This window comes from Falco cherrug, chromosome 4 (assembly GCF_023634085.1).
Source record: "Falco cherrug isolate bFalChe1 chromosome 4, bFalChe1.pri, whole genome shotgun sequence".
In the NCBI taxonomy this organism is placed as follows: Eukaryota; Metazoa; Chordata; class Aves; order Falconiformes; family Falconidae; genus Falco; species Falco cherrug.
The window spans coordinates 5,921,412-5,940,091 of NC_073700.1; the positions used below are offsets into that span (position 1 = coordinate 5,921,412).

At 40.2% G+C, this 18,680-nt stretch overlaps 1 protein-coding gene across 8 annotated transcripts in view; it reads right to left on the reverse strand.

Annotated features, from left to right (window-relative positions):
• Nucleotides 1-18,680, reverse strand: part of BICD2 (BICD cargo adaptor 2) — a 96,457-nt gene that overhangs the window by 10,300 nt on the left and 67,477 nt on the right. For all 8 annotated transcript variants that reach the window (XR_008731836.1, XM_055707929.1, XM_055707928.1 and 5 more), the window contains exons 3-6: nucleotides 13,815-13,967; nucleotides 10,615-11,067; nucleotides 8,620-9,639; nucleotides 7,399-7,550 (exon numbers count right to left, since the gene is read on the reverse strand). Coding sequence is in view for 7 of the 8 variants with exons in the window: in XM_055707929.1 (XP_055563904.1) it covers nucleotides 7,399-7,550; nucleotides 8,620-9,639; nucleotides 10,615-11,067; nucleotides 13,815-13,967 (1,778 nt within the window). In the remaining variant the exon portion in view is untranslated. The remainder of the gene's footprint in view (nucleotides 1-7,398; nucleotides 7,551-8,619; nucleotides 9,640-10,614; nucleotides 11,068-13,814; nucleotides 13,968-18,680) is intronic.

An 18,680-nucleotide genomic window follows, 5' to 3' on the forward strand; every position in this document is an offset into this window, starting at 1 on the left:
CAGGCAGACGAGCCTGCCATGTGCAGTAGCCCAAATGCAGCTGCACCACAACTCAGAAAGACGTGGCTGCAGGACCAAGGCCCTCTGCTACCTCAGCAGCCTTCAGACATTTTTAGGAAGTATACTAAGCCCATCTCTTGCTTTGGTTTGCACAATATAAACCATGCAGATCCACACGCCGGGGATTCTTGAAGAACACATCACTGAAGAACAAGATAAAGCACAAATCCTGAAGAATGCAGAAGAAAGAACACCCCAGATTTAGGCAGTTTATGATTACTGATAAGCCAATTCAGGGGAGTATCTATGGAAACCTTAGCGAAGTGCTAATTTGAAATTACTTCCTCAATATCGTGCAGTGAAAACTCATCTGAGTTGTGCATCTGAAAGGACTAAACGCTGTGGCCTTTACTTGTATAAATAAATCATTGAGATTTTCACTAAGAACAAAGAACAGTTTATAACCAGCTATAGTTTTCCAGAATGCTCATAATCAGCCATGTGTAATCAATATCCATTAGTAAAAGCTATTAAAGAAAATAATCAGACCACAAATCTCTCTCGTAGTTGGAAACATATGGGAAGAACAATCTCCTGCACTGAGATGGAACAATCAGACCGACACTGCTAGGCACTACAGCTCTTCTAAATTTCCACCAATAAAAACCCTGAAGGAGAGATCATAAACTTTTATGATAAATTCCCTTCCCTTAGAATTCAAAATTAAACTCCTTTCTTACTTAAAGGTTGAAATTAACAATCCTATGCCACTAGATTAGATGCAAGTTTAAAGCTGTCGCACAGGCAGGACATTTTTCGCAGTTCTTCACAGAAGGTGTAGCAAGGGGTGGACGATCTAACACTGAACTCTCCATCCCTCTCCACCCTATACCACTGAAGCTGTGTGTACATGCTTTATTTTTTACTGACTATGAGCCCTGACAGTTCCTATTAACTGCCAAATGAAACCAAGACTCGCCTATATAAAACACTACAGATATAAACAACTGTTGCTGCGGTAATCGCCCACGTAAGGTATTTTGAGGTAACTCACTTGACATTTTGATTATGAGCATACAAGTTAGACAGGAAGACTTGGCATTGCCTCTCCCCTGAATATTTCTACTGCACCCACTACCCTATCACAGAACACCCCTGTGTTGTGCTCCCCTTAGCAGCAGGCATCCAAAGCAAGCACCCCGGCTCACAGAATTCGTGGTGTGGGCACAGCCACCTCGAAAAGTACCTGGGAGGAGGGCGAAGTCACTGCTGCAACCCAGATCCTGGGTCTATCTACAGGGGGCACCTTCACCAAGGTTGAGTCTCAATGTATCCAGCATTACTTCTAGCAGGTATTTTAATTGCCAGGCATTTAGAGCCTAGAGCAGGCACAACAGTGTTAGAAACATGACTACGTGCAAGACATCGCACATGGGGTTTTGTAGCATGTCTGTAAGGTAGCCAAACGCCTTCGTCCTGCCTGGAAGTCTCCTTGCTTTCATGTGGGTGCTGGTGGCCCAGACATTTTTTGCTCCAGACACCGTTCACCATCTCTAGATCTCGCACCAGGAACAGGAGCCAAATACTGTTACTCCCATCTGGGAATCCCATTCTGGAAATTTTCAAGGTCACATTTTCTGTCTGGCTCCTCTGAGCGTTTATCCTACAAGATATTTTTAGAGAAGTTGAATACTTCTACTGTGTGGAGGCCAGTATGAAGACCCTTTAGCTACAATTCTCAGTCCTGTGAGGACTGCAGCATCCTCTGCATGAACTTGAACTCCTTTATATTCTGCAGGCCTTTGATGTCTGTGAACACAAGAATATTCTCCCAGATGCTTTGGATACTTAGAAAACTGACAGAGCTTGTACCATTCTGAACTGACATGTATTCATTTGAAACACTCTTTCTCGATTAATGAACAATAGCTAGCTGCTAGTTTCTTATGTGTAATCATGGCTTGGTTTCTTTATCACAAGCACTATCTTGTAATTTTAATCTCATGTTACATGCGGTCAGTCTTTCCAGTATGTTCTAACACTTGCCACTTGTCCCCTTCCTGACTTGTTCCAGAGTTTGTGCCTCCCTTTATTTGCAGTTTATGAAACACTGGGACATGGGGATAGCCATTAATTACAACTAGGCACATTTGTTCTCTGATTTTCAAAGCCTTCTGCTTCTACTAGATTTCTGAATTACTGTTCTACCTTTATTTTAGAGGGATGAGAAATGCCTGTTCTCTTACTGTCCTTGCTTGTTCTCAGGTTCTGGAAAAGAAATGGAAAATACATGAACAGCAAAGCTGAGAAACCTGTGAGGAGATAAGATATATCCTAAATCGTCTCAGAACCGCTTTAAGTCTGTCAGAGTTTATTAGGACAAATGCAACCTCATATGAATAGAACTCTTGGGTTTTGTTGCCTGACCTTGAGCAAATAAGCCAGCTTGGCTGTTTTTACTCTATCCACCACAAGAGTTTGGCTGTAACCTGTCACACAGGAGGCACTTCTAGACAGAAGAGATTATGGTGTCCTCCTCCCATGAGTGCACATAGTACTCAACATGCAAATTAAAGAGACAAGAAACTTGCAGGCTGTAACAAAAGACAGAAAACAAGCAGAAAAATAACACCGGGAGAAGAAAGGTGAATAACCACGTTATGCTTCCATTACGTATGGTTTCTGCTATTTTCAATATTTAGTGGAATTTTTGGAAGGATGCTTACTCAAATTCTAGCAAATCAAACTCAAGGAAGACCAGCGCAACAAAACAAGATAACCTTTGCTTTTTAAAATGCAAAATTGCGTTTAAACTGCCTTCTCGTCCAGTCCATGACAGGTTTTTCCCAGTGCATTCTTTTCTTGGTGTGAAGTGATGGTCATACTGTCCTGTTCTTCATCTAACCATCCATTAAGGACTTTAACCTGAATTGCTAGTTGATGAATCTATGTACCTGTGCTTCATTATTACTTGCAGCATACTCTGGAAATTGCAGATTCAGAGGTGTTCCCCAAACAGCTAGCAGAAATTATAGTCTTCTTACTCTCTCCTTCCGTACTGAAAAGTTAACCTAAACAAGCCTCAAACTTAAATTCCAAGCTGGATTTTTCTCATCTGTTTTAATACAGTATTTTTGCCCCTGTAATCAATTTTAAGAAACCGAGCTCTAAGGTGCTACCAAGTTTGAATAACGAATTGCTTACATGCAATCTGGAAACATATCTTGACCTACAAAGACAAGGAAACCATGTTTTACTCCCACCCCCAACCATCAGAAAACAGGACATATTCAATTCAGGTTCCCTCAGAGCACTTGGGGGAAGCTCTTTGTCTCGCAAAGAAAGGAATCAGTGTTTCTTCTGACAGTATTTTAGAGGAAGATGAAATAATTTATCACAGATTTGCCATTAACACCCCCACACACAAGTAGGGATTTATATTGTTCTGTATATTAAAAAAAATCTTTCCATTTTCTTAACCTAGTTAATGAGAGTTAAAACCAATATATAATTCAAGCCTACCATAAAATGTTTTTGGAAGTTAAATGTTTTTGCCAGGAAAAAACAGTAGCCTTGATTCATACATACTTGAACAAAGACCTGAGTGAAATGAGTTAACTGCAAATATTTGCTCTTTATACTTTTTTGTTATAGAGATGCAATTAAAACCCAAAAGACAGTTCAAACTGAGGGTAAACACTGTATTTTAAAGACTTATTCTGCTTTTTGCAAATTTTCATTGAAGATTTTATTCAAAAACAAATTAGTTATTAGTTTATACTGTCTAAGGTAAAATTCCAATACGAGTGGTTTGTGTGAAGCCATATTTTCATTTGCCAGTTTGCAAGGAATTCTTGTTTAAAATACAGAACAACCCAACCCAGGTATTACTGTAGTTCAATGCTGCAAGTGTACTGTAAAAGTGACTGCTTTCTTTACAACGTTCAGTCGCACCACGTGAACACAAGCTATTTTGTTTTAAATTCCTCAGTAAATACATTCACAACCCTCTCAAAACAGTAACCATAGTAGTGCATGTTGTGCAATGAATTTTGAGAAAGATTATTTTGGGAAATATTCTTTCAAACAGCTGCTACAGATAGCAGGTAAAGTACAGGAGCCAGATGGTATCCATAAAGAGAAAGAAGTACCACTTCATATCTTGTAATAAAACCGAAGGCTGCACCCTAATGAATGTTTGCTGCATCATTGTCAGGCCTTGTTTATTTAAATTTTGCAGCACCCAAGCTGCCCGTTAGCAAGCGCAAACCTATTTGACAAAGTAAATAAAATAAAAATGTTCAGCTTCTCTTTGGATTTTAAATGGAGGGCTGCATCTTCTTTTCCTGGTGAAGAGAGAGTTTACTAACGAATCAAGAAAATGTTTGATTGTAATACAGTGATATGTAAGCACCTATCACAGTCTAATTAAGCAGATAAATTCAATTTTCAGCTCTACAGGGCAGATTTTCATCTGGCTGCCAGTGCTTTCATTCTGTTTGTACATACAACAGGGATAAATGTGTTGATTAAGAAAATCTGGACTTTAACAGACAGCGATTGCATGTATGTCTATACTCCATTATGCATATCTTGATTTATTCCATTGTACGACAGCTTAATTTTAGGTGTATAGTGTTGTCTAGAGTGCTGCCGCAGTCCTTCAGTGCTGGAAGCTGTTAATCTGTGTTTTGCAAGCCTGCCTTTGTCTTCAGGCTGAGGTCTTATTGTATTTTCATTACTTATTAAAAATAGCTGGTACTATTGTCAAATTAGTGGGATTAACCTACTTTAAAAAGGAAATTATGTCAGTTACTATACTGATGCCCAGTCTTCAACTCTCACATATTGTTACAGCTCTCTTGCACCCTACAAAATGTGCATCTTGCTGTGGACAATACATATCTATGTACAGCAGATACATGCTTCATCCTGCACTCAAACACAACACTGAAACAACCATGGTGGGGTAAAGGCCCGATCACTTGTTATTAACCTCTTGGCCAGAGAAGAAACATGACTTGCTGTAGGGAGTTAATAGGTCCATTAGCAGGTTGTTTGTGACTGTGAAGACAGATCAGGCTGTTACATACTTCTGATATTTGAAACACACCTAAAAATCAGACTCCGGAACAGTTTTTGAGGTTATCTTCACCAAAGCACCTAGGAACACCCCTTCCAAACCTACCTTACCTGAAATTCAGATGAAACAACCACTGACAGCGGAACGCGCTCTGGAGCCAACCAAGCTACCGATCCCCTCCGACCCAAGATCAGGGAGGGAAGGGGTGACAGCACCCTACCTGCAGTAACAGGTCTTGACAGCTATCCTGGCATCTGCAACACCGGGCACACGGGGAGAAAGCAGCAATTCTTCATGCTCCGTGCAACCGCCCCTGTCCTAGGCTAGGTGTGAAATGCAAGGGCCCAGCTGCTTATCTGCCATGCAACCATCAGGAATGCAAGTGCTCACAAGCGGAGGGCTCAGCAGAACATGCACCCACTCACTCCATCCGCAGCTTGAGTCCTCCTTTGCTCTTGGCCTTTTTTTTTTTTTTTCACTACAGTTACTAAGTAAAGCGTAAGTTCTGAAATGACAATTGTTCATTTAGGCAGGGGAGTCTGTTGTGCAACCCCAGACAGAGCTCACTCCTGCCTCTGATCACCCCAATCCCTGTGAGAGCTCCAAGACAGAGCTCTTCAGTCTGTTGCTTTCATAAAAACCTTTATTCTGCCTCCAATTTCCCCATGCCATGAAATCCTCATTATTGTCTTCGCAGTAAAAGGACAAGATTGACCTCTAGATAATAAAATACACCAAGAGAAAGGCAGGGAGACAACTACCCCTCTGGCATTTCTGTGACAATTCTTCCTCTCCAAACCAGTCCACACTCACTCTCTCACTTTCACAGAGGCAGGAAAATCAACGTGCAGGGAGAACATACTGCGGTTACATGTAATTTAGACAGCCAGCTATTTGCAGCTAAGAAAAGTAATTGAACGTTAACAGTATGCCTTTTCTCCTTCCTCTCAGCTTCAAGCTGATCTACAACTAACAAAGAGATTGCAATTTCTGCACATTAATTCCACTCCAGAAAAGGAGAGAGAGAACGAGAGAGAGAGAGGAAATAAGTAGGACAGATCCAGACTGTACAGGGTATTCCTTACTTCAGCATAACAAGCTGCCACAATTCAACCTCTGGCATTCCGTGGTATCCATTTCTCCTTTGCATGCTCACCCACATGCACAGATACTGCTGAGAAAGGCTTCCTGGTGATTCAGCCTAAGATTACTCAAGGAACATGAGAGCTGCCACAAAACCACCCCCACAAAAGACCATACAGAAAAGCGTCAGGAATCCCCATAAGCACCCTTGAGATTGCTTACTACGGTACTTTTTAGCTGATGACAGAAAGAAAATCTTTTCTGCTTTGGGTTTTTTTGTTGATTTTGGTTCAAAATCAAGTGTCCAGAGAAGGCAGAGAACAAAGCAGCACATACTACACACATTCTCCCATCGCCCTGGGTTAGCTTAAAAGCAAGTGTCTAGGTTACATTAAACAACATTCTTTACAGTGTCTCTTCTCCATCTTCTTTAGGCAATGCATGGAATATGCAGGCAAATGAACATTACCAGGAGTGTCTCTCTGAACCCCACCAAGCTGGGACTGACAACTTCTGGATAAACATTTTTCATTTCCTGTTTTCCAGGATCATCTCTGCATAGGGGCTAACTGAACATGCCTTAGTTGTGAAGCAGATCTGGATTTTGCAACATGATATTGCTGCCTTGACATTCCTAAAAAGAAATGCTCAGACTTAAAGAAGAGATCAGTGACAGCAGCAGTAAGCAACATGCAGACCAAAACAGCATTTATCACTTCTACAGCACCTGACATGTCAGCAGGTATTTTTGTCTGTTAACACCACAAAAAGCCCATCTAAGAAGCAGAAGCAATTCCAAAGGCATATGCAACCCAAATGAGCTCACACAGGTAAATGAAATGACAAAGATGCCAACTACAGGACAGACAACCTGAGAATAATAAGATATTTGCCACATCTTTACTTTTTCGTCAGTCACATCTTCATTGCATAATAAATGTTCATTTTGCATTGTTAAATGTCACTCCTCCTCAGAGTTAATGACTTCAAGAATCTCACACCTGAATTAAATAAACACCACCACAACGACTTCTTGTTTTGTAGAAACATTACTGCATGCCTGGCATTATCCTCATCAATCAGAAAACTTACTGCAGACAAACACCGTAAGCAACGAACTTGGAAAAAGGCCCTTCACCCCACCACTCTCTGCATGGGTAGGTGGGCAGGCCATTCAGCTCTTCCCCACACTAGCAAGCAATGACATTTTGCAGGGCTCACACATTCCTTACCTTGTAGCAAACATTGCTCTCAGGGAGGAGAAGGTAGCAGCATCTTCTTTCAAAGCCTTCAGCTCATTTCGCAGCTTCATCATCGTCTCTGTAACCATAGCTTTCTCATTTTCATATTTGCTTTTCAAGTTGGCAAGGGCTACCTCTGCAGTCTATTTACAAAGAAGAACAGAAACATACCAGTTAATGAAACTGCACAAAGTGGCTGGCTAAGAGATTTCTAATCCCTATTCACATAATTAAACATTTACTTTGTACTGGAACGTTAAACTTCTGGTCAACTTTTCTTGCACAGATTAAATAAAACTTCATTTTTGAACACTGGAAACAGATCAGACATATGGATCTCCTACTCCCATTAATCATGCAGCAGCATCTGGGAAGTTACAGAATATACATTTCGTGACACCTATCTCCAACTACTAAAAGAAATTAAACTTTACATACTTCAATACAAAGAACAAAATAGTCATAATCTCTAGATACAAACACATTCATCAACACTTGCATAGTTCTCTAATCCTTACAGAATTTTGCCTATCTTATGTGCAAAAGAAAACTTAAAGTACGTGTATTTCTTTGAAACAACACTACATTTTTTTTAAAGCCAACTTCCATTCGCACTGCTTTAACTTTAGAGGAGACATGAAGCATGTCATGCGGTGTCTTAATGGCAGTTATTTTCATCTACCGCACTGCTAATATGTATCAAATAGTACAGCCCAATCCCCAGAGACTCATTTTACTGTTCACCCGTTATTTTGACCATGTTCTTGTATCACGTCCTCATCTTGGACGGCTTTCTTTTGTTTTGTGATTTGAGATAGAAGAGTACGTATGTTTAAGAACATTTTCAAGGGTAAGGCCTAGAATTCTTTCAAGTATAAGGTAAGATTTACCTCTTCATTTTAGGTGTCTTAGATTAATCACAATCTGATATAATTCAGACAGGTAATAGAAGAAAGCTACCTTAAGCTTCATAAGAAGTCTCATGAGTATGTGACAAGCAAAAGTCAGTTAAAGCCCCAGCGCTCAGCTTTACAGTAGGACATGAACGAAACGGCCTGCTTCAAACCAAACAAGTTTGTACCAAACAAGTCCCAGCAACAAAAGCCCCAATGAGTTGAGGGTATGGCAGTATGACTTCAAAGATAAAATTCTCTTGTGTTTGTGACCTAATTCCCTGACACTGTAACATTCACATCTTTAAGACCTGGTTACCTGTTTGTTGGCCTTCAGCACAGTTCTCAGAGTTGCTATCTGTTCTCTCTTGGTGCTCAGCAGGGACTTCAACTTCAGGATTTCCTCCATGAGAGCTTCCTTGTCTTTGTCCACCACTGGCCCCAGTTCTTGAGTGGCAACACGCTGCCTGGACAACTCAGTTGTTCTGTCCACAGCAGCCTGCAGGTGTTTGATCTGATCCCGGATTATAGCAATCAAGTTGTAAATGTTCATTGGTTCCTTACGAGGATCTGACACAGGAGACGGAAGAGATGACACTGGAGATGGACTGCTGTCACCACTTCCACTCTCTGCCTTTCCTAGCTCTATAGTTAACAGCCCTTTAGAAAGAAGGATGGGAGACCTTCTTCCCTTTGTCTCTGGACTACTGCGCCCACCTTTATCTTCCTTGTAGTAATCCAGCATCACTCTGTTTGGAGTTTCGTTGTTGCACATGCAGACATGGTGGTATAAATTGGCCAGTTCTTCACTGAAGGTGACTAGTTCATCTTGGGCCACACTAAGACTGCCCTGTGTTTCTCCAGCAACATCACTGACTTTCTTCAGCTCCTTCTCCAGTCTGGTCACCTGTTCTCTATCATGCCGACTAGATTTTTCTAGCGAGGTGATCTTTTCAGTGAGAGCTTGGCTCTCCGTCTCGTATCTACTCTTCTCTTCCTCATACTTAGACTCACATTCTTTGTATTTAGCCTTAAGATTTTTGAGCTCTTCTTTTAGGTCACTGATCTCTGCCACAGCCACTTTGTACTTGCACTCCAAGATCTCTGGCCCATTGATGTCAACTTCATAATAGTCTCCATCTTCGTGGCTGTCTCGGTCCTTCTCATTGTCAAGGGCAGACTGACGTTCCTTGCTGACCTGAAGCTTCTTCATCGCGTTCAGGTTTTCTGTGAGTCTGCCAACCTTCTCATGCTGCTCTGAGAGGGCCCCCCGTGTATTTTCCAGTTGCTTCTGAGATTCCTGTAGTGTTGTTAACAAGTTCATCTTTTCTCTTTCCATCTGAAATGCATGAACACAGACATCTACGTAAAGGGAACTTTACCACTTAAGTGGTTTTATTACAAAAGACAGCAATTTAGCCAAGGTCCGTATGTTTACAGAAATCCAATCACTTGCACGTTATGGGAAAAGGCAATTTAATGTATTCTAAAACTACCTCAAGCACAGTGTTCCTTGCCAATTCTTTCTCATTTCCACTTCAAAATGCAAGTTTTCACACATTTCTTGCATAGCTGATGGTTTCGTGAAAACATCCTTTCAGCTGGAGATAAGCTAAATTTTACTGATATCTTGCAAATTATCAAGTTAATATTAGAAAACATGCAGCTAGTCTATAGTGGAAGCTTGGAGCTTCGTGAAAGACTCAGAAATGCTGAAACTTCTAAAGTTTCTCCTCTGAATATTCTCATTCTAAAAAAATCCAGCTACTTGTTCCACAAAGGCTTTTGGTTACAGAACACTTAAGAAATGCTTACTAAAGTAACTTTAAAATATTTCTAGGCAACACAAATATGTACCTTCTTTCAAACTCTTCAACCTTTGAATAGCACAAATATAACTCAGAAATGCTTGTTACTGATTAAAACTTCATGTTCTTTGAATTACAGAAAACAGTTATGGTGTACAAAACTCCTTTTGATGAAAATAACTGGAGTAACTATCAGTTTTGAATAAAACACTATATTTCTTGCTAGTGACATAATGAAGTAGACAGAGCATGTCCTGCACAGACGATGGATTACAACTTTCCTACAAACATAGGACATGACTAGCTTTTTTTTTTAAAAAAAAAAAAAGCAAGCTGTAGTTTTCCACTAACAAACATTTCACATCCTCAAATTCTAAATCAATCAGAGCCTTTACAAATATAGTTTATACTGTATAGTGGTCACATGAGATGTTGAAAAGACTGAGATTACAACCCAAAAACTCTAGCAGCTATCTAGAAGTACACGATTTAGGAAACCCATTCACCTGTACAAGCTGTTGTTTCAGCTTCTGGATTTCAGAAATGTTTAATTCACTCAGCAGATCTGAAACCAGACTGGGGGCTGGAGGGAAGCTTTCATTTTTCTTGGGCGTTGATGTATTATTCTTGCCATTGCTGAGTTTGCTGAGGCAGTTTTGTTCAAATCCATTCATGATTTCATCATTATTGGGCTCTGTGGCTTCATCACTGAACTTCAGTCCATCCAAAGAGATGTTCAGGTGGCTGTTGTACATGGAGTCATTAATGTTCATGTAGTGAGAGAGCTCCTTACGAAGATTGTTCTTCTGCTCTCTCTCTGTCTTCAGCGTCTCTAAGGCCTCCTCAAGCTGGCGTTCGGAGATCTCCTTCAGCCGTATGGCATCTTCTAGCTGGCTGTTGAGAAATTCTGTTTCCTCTTCGAGCCTTTTGATTTCATGTTTCAGGCCTTCAAACTCCACCTGGAGATACACAAATGGAGAGGAAAAAAAATCCCTAATGAAAATGCCTGCCTGCAAGGCACCAAGTCATTTTACTTTTGAATGTATGATTTCACAAAATATGGTGAGACTAAACTATTTTTTTTTTTCAGTTCCAGAGTCTAGCTTTGGCACTATGACTGTGAACACTGCTTACATAATTTACCTTCAGAGACTATGGGACAAAATTTCTATGCAAACTGTCAAATGAGCTGATCTACTCCAGCCTAATTAAGACAGGTGGAAGATAGAGCGGCACCACAAAACGGGCTTTCCTAACACATTATGCATTCTCTGATTAAAAAATTCCCTGGCCAACCTTCCCACAAATTCAAGCTCAACATTCCCAAAATCCAGCTTTGCAAAGTTATGCTTCTGATGCTCTGCTGCACTGCTGTTAGAATGTGCGCCACTGGGCTTAAAACTGTGGGGATGCACCTAGCAATCAAATTCTGCTTTTATAAATTCAAAATAAAAGGTTTTATCATTTCAGCACATCTCAGGAGCTACAATTCAGACTCTACACCTCACCAGCTCACAGTCACAGTCTGCTACAGTTTGAAGGCCGGCATGCTGCAAGTTTTTACCTATAAAACTGTATTTTTTTAAACCTCTCTTGCACTGAAATTAGGAACACCAATGATTAGTATAAAATTTTGAATCCACTGAGGGGGAACCCCCACCCCCCTGAGAGAATATCTTTTCCTTACCTTGAAAGAAAGGAAAACTTGCCACGTGATATATGACTCTATTTATTTTTGCCAACTGCTAAAGGAATTTTAGATGCCATCATACACCAGTATAGCAGTGCTGAACCACACCCAGTTTAAAAACCATGAACCAATCACGTTAATTCTGTTTTGCAAGTTAAGACTGGGAAAACCTGATGGTTTCTTCTAGTTATGTCAGTAGGATAATGAAAGCTTAATTAAATTCATTAAGTAGGCTTAGGACAAGGTAGAAAATGAAATAATCCATTGCCATGAAAAGAATTAGCTCTCGGTTCTATGTATGTTAACCGAACTCAAATGTTTAAGATTGCAGTCTATTTTCCAAGGTTGCAGAACACAAACACAGTACTCAATAATTAGTAGCAACCGAGAGATTGCATCTGGGATTACATTTGGCTTAACCCAGGATGACAACATTCTTGAATATCATTATTTTAGAATACAAACATGGAGCTGGGAACTTTCACCTAACCCTCTGAATACAATGAATGAGACCAAAAAACATGAAAAACAAAAGTAACCAACTACATTGAGGCTGGATTTTACCAGATCACTATCTCTTCCAGTCTATCCAGAGCCCTTTCATCCCTACTGCATGATGTCAGGGCAACCAAAAGAGCCTAATTAGATCAAATATATTATTCAGGTGAGAATAGTTCCAACCTGGAACCCCATTTTGGGCACCTTAGTGAGGCCAGTGATAAACATTAACATGGAGTTTCACCTGGAGATAAACAAAATACATTCCATATCCCAAATACTTTGCTTTGTAGTGCAGCTTTCATTCAACACTGACGGAGTTCTGAAGCAAACGCTAATAAGCTTTTTCTATGTGCTCACTACAACAGATGGTATTGATTTAAAGAATCACTTTACCAATACATGAGCGAGCGGAGGTTATCTGTATTCGGCAGCGCTGGGTGCATGGGGGATCGCTCCCCCAAAATCATGCACCCCAAGGGAACCTTCCAGCTCCCTCTTTATACAAGTCACTCGTGTCTATTCATTAACTTTCCGGGAACTCATTAACATATCTCGTACCTAGACAATTAGTACAACATTCCTATGTCACCCATCCAAGGACTTAGTACATCCTCAAGTCAACAATAAGGGTCTCCTCAGACAAACATGAGCACATCGTTCTCTCAATAAATCGTATATGGCCCATTATTCAGTATTACCTTTACTTTTTTTTCAAGAGCTTTTATTTCAGGAATATTATACAATTTTCTCAATTGAAATCTTGACCTTTATTTATACAAAGAGACTGACAGGAACCCAAAGAATAAAAATAGCAAATCCCCAATAGACAGATGAAGATAGGTAAATAGGTAAACCAAAGACCACATCTAATCTAATTACCTCCGCCAATGATAACTCAGGGAAATTCTCGAGTTGTTCCAAAAACACAGTTTTCTAAAATTCTGAAAAAGCTGCAATTATGCAATTAAACATAACTTCTCAGATTAGCAGTCACACAGGTCTAACGGTATAGAACAACTGTAACAATACTCCACGTTTAACGAAAGAAGCTAGAATAGAGGAGCAGAGAACTGGAGAGATAATAATATAAGCACTAAGTAGCAATAAACACATACGTTCTGAAATATACCTAGTTACAGATACTTTAGAAGAGGATGGATGGATGGAGGGAGGGAGGGAGGGAGGGAGGGAGAGTATTGCAAAGAGACACTGAAAAACTAGCATAGCAAAAAGACTAAACCAAGTAACAAAGCAGGCTGTTAAGAGACTTCACTTCCACCAGAGAGTGAGAAGGCAATGGAAACACTTGGAGGTCAAAGCAGAAGCAATAAAGTCCTATGGCTGTGTATAAACAGGGTCAGAAAGAACTTAATTTTGGAACAACTCCTGGTAATAAACACCTGGTAAGATAGACCTTATAGCCTCAAAAGCATGTCCAAATGAGACAGAACCATGCCATAACGCAGGAATTAACTGGTGTTACCAAAGCAACGCTCATTATTTTGAAAAACTTACCTGATTCTGCTTCAGGACAGATACTTGTTTCTGGAGACAGATGTTTTCCTCTTCAAGCTCAGTGTAGTCTTGCAGCAAACGCGCTTCTCGGAATTTATATTCCTTAATATCATCTCGCAGTCTGGCCCTTTGGATGTCCACATTCTGATTGACCTGGAAAAACAAACCAATCCCAAAATGATGGTGATTTGGTCAGATACAATTAAACTTCAAAAATTTATCTTTTCTTATGTGCACTAATCAACTAGATTTCATTCAAACAGACACTCTTCCCCCTACCCCTCAAAATGAAATTACCAAAACCCAAGCCATTTACACAATAATCAGATTTTGTTTTCTTGCTTCTCTCACAAATTCTCACCCTCGACTCAAAGGAAAGTTAATGAGCAAGCAGGATAAGCAACATTCACACCTATGTTGTCTCACTGGCTGCGGGCTGTAAGCAACAGACAAGAAGTTTTCCAGATCAGAAGTCAATGCCTGAATCTATTAACCTGCCTTTTCTCAAGAGGAAGACAGATTCAGATGACCCCAGATGTTCTTATTTGGACATGTATTTGCTGCTGCTTTTCAACAAACTTTTCTTTATGCCCAGTGCTGTAATTTGGAAATATGTTCTAATGAATCCTTTCGGAGCTATACATGGAGCTAAAGCTCAAATGAAATCCAAGATGCCAGGTAGAAAGAAATAGCAACTGTGGTTCCCTTTCATTCCCCTCAGCCTCAAGACTTATGCAAAAGCTTAAAGAAAGGCTTTAAAAAAAAATTAAAATCACCATTGTTGTTTTGGGATAGGTAAGAAGTAAAAATCAATATATCGGTGTAGTATGATCTTTAGATCTTTGGTGGTTATACAAAGACACTTAAATAAATTGAACTAGCACATATACAGGTATGTGAATGGCTCACTGGACTTAGCTCTTATTTTTTCCAACATTATTATTTTCCTTCAAGCCTCATCTTTAAATACTTAATTAAAACAAAACGAAAAATATGTTCTAAGTATTATTATAATATTAGCAGAAATATCTTTGTTAGATGGGCAAATAGGCAATATAGTTACCGATAAAAGTAGTATCAGCTATTTTAGCAGCCATACCTGTGAAGTGTCAGGATGGTTTTCCAAACAGCTCTAAATCAGGGCAAAACAAACACAAGCTCATAAAAGAGGCAGCCTATCGATTCAGCTAGGTAGGTTATCGTATCTTATTTCTGTTTTCAACTATTCAGCATCCTAGACAATAAAGCTTCATCCTTTAGTATACACACTCAGATTCCCTTAGTGCTCTCCACTTCTGGTGAAAGATAATGTCAGCAATGAATAAAATACAGCCTCAGTCCTCTTGCAAGTGTGCAGCAGGAATATACAGAACTAACACAGCACAGGTATCAACAGGCACCTACAGAAAGCTAAGAGATAAAGAAAATGTTTGTGGCAGGAGCATATGCCAAGACTTGAGAATCTGGCACGTTCTGAACACAAACACAGAATCACCTGCAACTGTTAAGACCAATAAATTTAAATTATAGCTCCCTCACATGTCAGGTAACAATTAAGACTACATAAACTAGTCTGCTTATTTTTAGGAATGAAGAGCACTACTTCTCAGCACACCGAGAAACTGAAACTAGACACTACATTTCATTTTCATTGTTAAAATGTTGCTACATTCCATATTCCATGCCTAAGCCAGCGTTGGCTCTACTACAGGCTGACATAAATTCTTATGTTAACTTCTCAACAATTGCATTGAAGACCTCTTGCCTTTGGCAGAAAGAGCCTCCAGCCAGATAATCCAAACTGCCTAACAGTTAGGGCTGCAAAAGGCTCTTTGCATGAAACCCAGTTTTCTACAAATTAGGAGATTTTATCTGTGATTTTCTCCATTCCCAAGTAAGTGAAATGCAATGGAAGACCTCCCACAAAGCTACTGGTGAGCTTCTTTCCCCACCATTCAGGTTGCTTTACTCCTCTCTTCCTCCCTGGATGATCTAATCTTTGCAGAGGTCAATGCCTGGAGAAATCTTTAGAGTCAGTCTTTTTTGAAGACAGACTGGTTTCTGCCCAGTCCTGCCAGGTTAATTCAGAGCAACAGTAAGAGCTCATTATTTAATGGGAAAGTATTGTCGTGCCCTGTCTAGCACAAGAATAATCACTCTATTTCAGTACGTACAGGAAGGAAAGATTTAAAAATAGCTCCCTTGTTTCCTGACCAGGGAAGGAAGATATAACCTAGATTTATTGGCTGTTTAGCAAGCTGTACATTCAGTTTGCTCTCAGCATTTTCTCATCAAAACCTCATGCTTACAAGCTGCAAGGTTAAATTGGGTGACGTTATCTCATGTAGCTGACCAAATGGTGGGACTTTTGCTGCAGGGAAGCGAAGCTACTGCATCCTTCCTTGATCAGGTTTTTTTATTACCCATACAGAAAGCGGTATTCATGCTTTTTTAAGACACACATACATTGCACATGTTTTACAATTCTTCAAGTCTACAGAAAAAGTGAGCTGACCTACCGATGAGTTTGAACCTTTTGGTGAGTCTTTCTGCTTCAGTGGCTTCATGGCTTCTTCCTCCCTTCTCTGCCTTGAGCAACCCTGAGCACAGGGCAGATGGGGAGCTGGAACACCACACTCAACTATACAAAGTCACACCTCCACCCAAAGTGAATCATATAGCCCTTTAAAACATCATTACCACTGTGTGGAGGGTTGATGGCCATAAAATCCCCTTGAGTGTTCATCCACCCAAAAAAACCCTCAGCTTCTCAACCTAGAGAATAATCCTGCTACACAGAAGCCTCCCAATTCATCCTGCCCAGGCAAAGACTGTGATCTGGAAGTGATTTTGTCTGATCTAAAGGCCACAGACCGCTCTGCTCCTGCTGCTAGAGCCCTCCTGCTGCTAGAGCCTGTCCTCAGCTTTTTCATCCTCTCAGCTTTGCCTCAGCAGAGTTCTGCAAGTTCTCCGAACAGCACCAATGCTAGAAATAGCAGGAACCTCCTCAGGACCAATTTAAGCCCACCCTTGCCTGCATGTCAAAACCACAACTACTGTCCTTCACACTGCCAAAAGCCTGCTGCTTAGAACATACTTTTCTAGTACACCCCAGCATATAACGTTACATATAATCTGACCTTAAGAATTAAAATAATTGAGGGGGGGTGGGGGTGGGGGGTAAATCTCAGAAAGCCAATTGCCTCCTTTGTTTTGGGCTGACCAGAGTTCAGCCTCCAGATCACCAGGCAGAGGCTGATCTTGGAAGCAAAGCTTTGTCACTAGCATGGCTCCTGTTTCCTTGAATTCCACCAGCTCTTGAGGTCACAATTCAGTTCAAGTTCCCCACTGTAGTAAACATACTCACACCTCATTTTACATGTCATTATCATCATCCAGAGTCAGTCTGCCCAAATTTATTACTAATTCTAGGATTAGTTTTCATGCTTCATGCAACAAATCTTTATAGATATGATCATTCCCCTTCTTGTGTTTTCCACAGGAAGGATTCACAAAAAAAGTCTTTGGAAGAAATGCAGTACAGTCAGAAAGGACAGAAACTCATATATATTCTGCTGCTGTAGGGAGAAGAAAATCATAGAATCATTTAGGTTGGAAAAGACCTCTAAGATCATAGAGTCCAACCGTTAATGTAACAGTACCAAGTCCACCAAAATAATCAGTCAACACATCATCTCGTTGACATTTTATTAAATATCAGCATGAAAATTGGGAAGACTAGTCCTCAGACACAAAACTTAGCAAAACTCCTTGACACTTTTTTGAAGGAGGCACTTCAACCAATGTTTTCCTGAATGCTGCCTTCATACCCACAGCTGCCAGTCCAGAACCACCAACCTCAAAGCTACATTATCTACCCCAGGTACCAAAGGTGAAATTACAAACTCAAAATATGGACCATAAAGCTTTTCTATGAACAAAAAGAAAACCTCAGGTCAATCACTAGAAATTAACACAACTAAGAAGTTACATTATTTATGCCTCAAAGATCAGCAGTTGCAAGCTGTGTGCAAAATTGACAGCTGCCCATCAGATTTCAATTGTATTTCCTTTGCACATGTGAGAACTGGGGTCCTGTGGCAAAGTATCACATCACTGTGTAATTAAGGGCTGGGATATAAAATATTCCTAGAACAGAGCTAAACTAAGAAACCAAAAATAACCACCCCCTAGTTCTCAAGTTGCAGGCTCTTAAATATTTTCTTTGTATTACAGGTATTAAACAAAACACTAATATTTGAGAGGAAAAAAATTATTGAAAGTTCCATTAGATCCAACTGTTTACTATAAATCAGCAAAAGGTTTGGAAACCTGATCTTTCACTATTGCAATAAAGATCACCTGTGTGACAATGCCATTTGCAGTCCCTGGCGATGGGCAAATGCCATCAGGGTGGAGAGGCCGAGCAGCAGCCACACATGGCCAGCAGCACCTCCAGATGATGGCTGCCTGCCTCTCATCTTTCTCAGATGCAGGAGAAGATACAAGAGCTTCTTGGGTTTAAAACTTTGCTCACTTTGGCCTTACAATATAAGAACTATAAAATAGTATAAAATCATTTATTTATTTATGCAAAGGAGAAATACCACTGTAGCCTGGCGCTGCTTCTTCGTTTCACAGCAGAAACTTCCCTCAGTCACACCTGCACCTATATTATCATGTGTGGACACATACTGGTACAGCATAAGATGCTTCTTGTATGAGGAAAGACTTATAAATAAAACACCTGTAGGTATATGACCCAGGCAACCTCAAGTTGGGAAAATAAATAATTTCATTTCCCATACAACCCCTGCATAAAATTAATTCTGTATCACAAAGGCACACGTATCTTGCACACTGAGT